A 2,621-nucleotide genomic window follows, 5' to 3' on the forward strand; every position below is an offset into this window, starting at 1 on the left:
TCGAACCTGCCACCTTAGGTGTACGTGGCTGGCGCCTTAGCCCGTTGAGCTATAGGCGCTGAGCCAGGAACAGTTTTGAAGGAGGTTCCATGATTAAATTTACTGATTCAGCCAGGCTCAGTGGCTCACGCCTGTAATCCTAGCACTTTGGGAGGCTGAGGCAGGTGGATTGCCTGAGCTCAGAAGTTTGAGACCAGCCTGAGCAAGAAGGAGACCCCATCTGTGCTAAGAGAGAAAAACTACCCTATCATTACAGCTACTAGGAGGCTGAGGCAAGAGGATCTTTTGAGTCCCTAAGAGTTTGAGGTTGCTGTGAGCTATGATGCCATGGCACTCAACCCCAGGGCAATAGAGTGAGATTCTGTCTCAAAAACAAGCATACAAAAAATTTAAAAAAATGAATTTACTGACTCAAGAGTTGCTTTTGTTCATTGTGGTTTTGAGCTGAAATTTATAAAAGAAATTCTATTTAATAGTCCAGGACGCTGATGGGTGGAAGATCTGAACGTAACGAGTTCTTGTTGCTTCATGCATTTTATGAAAACAACTATATTGTGCCTGACAAGCAGATTTTCAGAAAGCCGCCACAAAAACTGGTGGGTCCAAAATTGTATAATATTTTGCTTTGTGTTATCCCCTTTTATTACCTAGATAGCCTTTTTTTGCTGTTGATAACACCTGCTTCCAAATATAATTAATACCCTGTGTGCTGTACAAACCACATCAAGTTTATTCCCTTGTGTCTGTGTGGTCATTTCCTTCCCCACTTTTCTTTGTATAGACAAAATTATTTGTGAAATAGGAAATTCTTTGAGGGAGGCATTAGACCTCTCTGATGGGTGACCGTACGTGAAAAATGTTTTGCCACGTTAGTCCTACCCAAAGTTAAATAAATGGCAGTTAAACTTTTTATTTCCTTAACCATGTGAACCTTTATTTTTCTGTTGCATTTTTCTGTGCTAGTGTGATTAAGGTCTCCACAGTCAGGTTTCTGAAGAGGTCTCCATCACTTTGGAGCTACTATTTTATTAGCACTGATAGTAATTGATTCAGAATGGGAATTGAATGTTAAAATGCGATTCAGGTTTTTGTATTTGTTTTATGCACATTATCAAAATTGGTATAGGGAATATATTAATTTAGAGGACTAACTCCTGAGGAAATGAATGTTGGCCATTAATAAACTACTAAGGAATATGTATCTACTAATGGTGTCCTTATTAATAATGGGAATGATGATATTTTGTGTTTTTACGTCATGAATGTTAGAATGATCAATTTAAGGCAATCTCATTTTGAAAAGTGTATTTTTAATGTTCATTGATTTAAAAATATGAAATCTCTGTGAATTCAGAAACATTTAAAAATAGAATTTGCATATTTAACTCAGATATAAAGTGTTTGTTTGGAAACTACAATGATTGGCATTTATTTGGATTCATGACTGTATCACAGTAACTATCTTTCTTCACAGATAGGACTACTAGCTTAAATAATGCTTTTTAGAACTGAGTACTTAAACTGGAAAAGAGAGAATCATAAAAATTCTTGATTAATTAGTTTCTGCTAGTGAAGTTATCTTTCCATTTGATGGTAGGGAGATGAAGATGAAGAAATTGATGGAGATACCAAATACAAGAAAGGCCGTAAGAAAGCAGCGTATGCTGGAGGCTTGGTTTTGGACCCTAAAGTTGGTAAGATTGGGTAGGGAATTGGTTTGCTCATGCTGTTAAGGAATTTCTTAATATAGAGCTAGGCTTAAGATAGAAGACCTAATATCTTGTAGGGCAGCAGATAGTTCTTATAATGACCTTATTTTTATTTTTTGTTCATGTGAAAATCTTATTTGCCAGTCACCTGACATGGAATTAATGTGCATTTTTTTGCTACTATGTCCAATAAAATTTTATTTGTGGACATTAAATTTGTGGACATTAAAATTTAAATTTCATATAGTTTTCATTTATCATGAAGTATATATTATTCTGTTTTTGACTTTTTCCAACCACTTAAAAATGTGAAAACTATTCTTAGCTCCTGGGTGGTACAAGAACAGGTGGTAGGCTAGATTCGATATCCATGTAGATTGCCAATCCCTGAACCAGAATATAGATTACGATTTGTCCTGTGGTAGGAGCACCTCTGTCTTTTTCCATTCACTCTGTTAGGGTGGGCTCTGCCTCTCTGCAGTGTGCCAGGACCAGTTCAGTTGAACAGCAGCAGAGTTAAAGAATGTGCAGACAATAACCACCAAATTAATAGGACAATAACTTTTCCCTGTTGTTATGAATGGCAAAGAAGATATTTTATGGTACACAGAAAGAATCTTTTTAAAAAAACCATTTTAACTATTTTCAATCATATAATTCAGTTGTAGTGTTCATTGTTGTGCAGGAATTAATGTGAATTTTATCAAGTTACATGTATTGTGAGTGAGTAGGAAACATTTTTTGACACAAGTAATTTTATTAGAAGTTGTACTGAGGCTTGGTGCCTGTGGCTCAAGTGGCTAAGGCGCCAGCCTCATACACTTAAGGTGGCGGGTTCGAATCCAGCCCAGGCCCGCCAAACAACAATGACGGCTGCAACCAAAAAATAGCCAGGCGTTGTGGCGGGCGCCT

The 2,621-nt window shown here is 37.0% G+C and overlaps 1 protein-coding gene across 1 annotated transcript in view; it reads left to right on the top strand.

The window, feature by feature from the left end:
• Nucleotides 1-2,621, top strand: part of POLA1 (DNA polymerase alpha 1, catalytic subunit) — a 307,100-nt gene that overhangs the window by 46,945 nt on the left and 257,534 nt on the right. The window contains exons 22-23 of the mRNA XM_023514374.1: nt 477-596; nt 1,598-1,694. Of these exons, the coding sequence (XP_023370142.1) occupies nt 477-596; nt 1,598-1,694 (217 nt within the window). The remainder of the gene's footprint in view (nt 1-476; nt 597-1,597; nt 1,695-2,621) is intronic.

The sequence above is a fragment of the Otolemur garnettii genome, unplaced genomic scaffold (assembly GCF_000181295.1).
Source record: "Otolemur garnettii isolate 467f Iridium unplaced genomic scaffold, OtoGar3 scaffold00051, whole genome shotgun sequence".
Taxonomy (NCBI): Eukaryota; Metazoa; Chordata; class Mammalia; order Primates; family Galagidae; genus Otolemur; species Otolemur garnettii.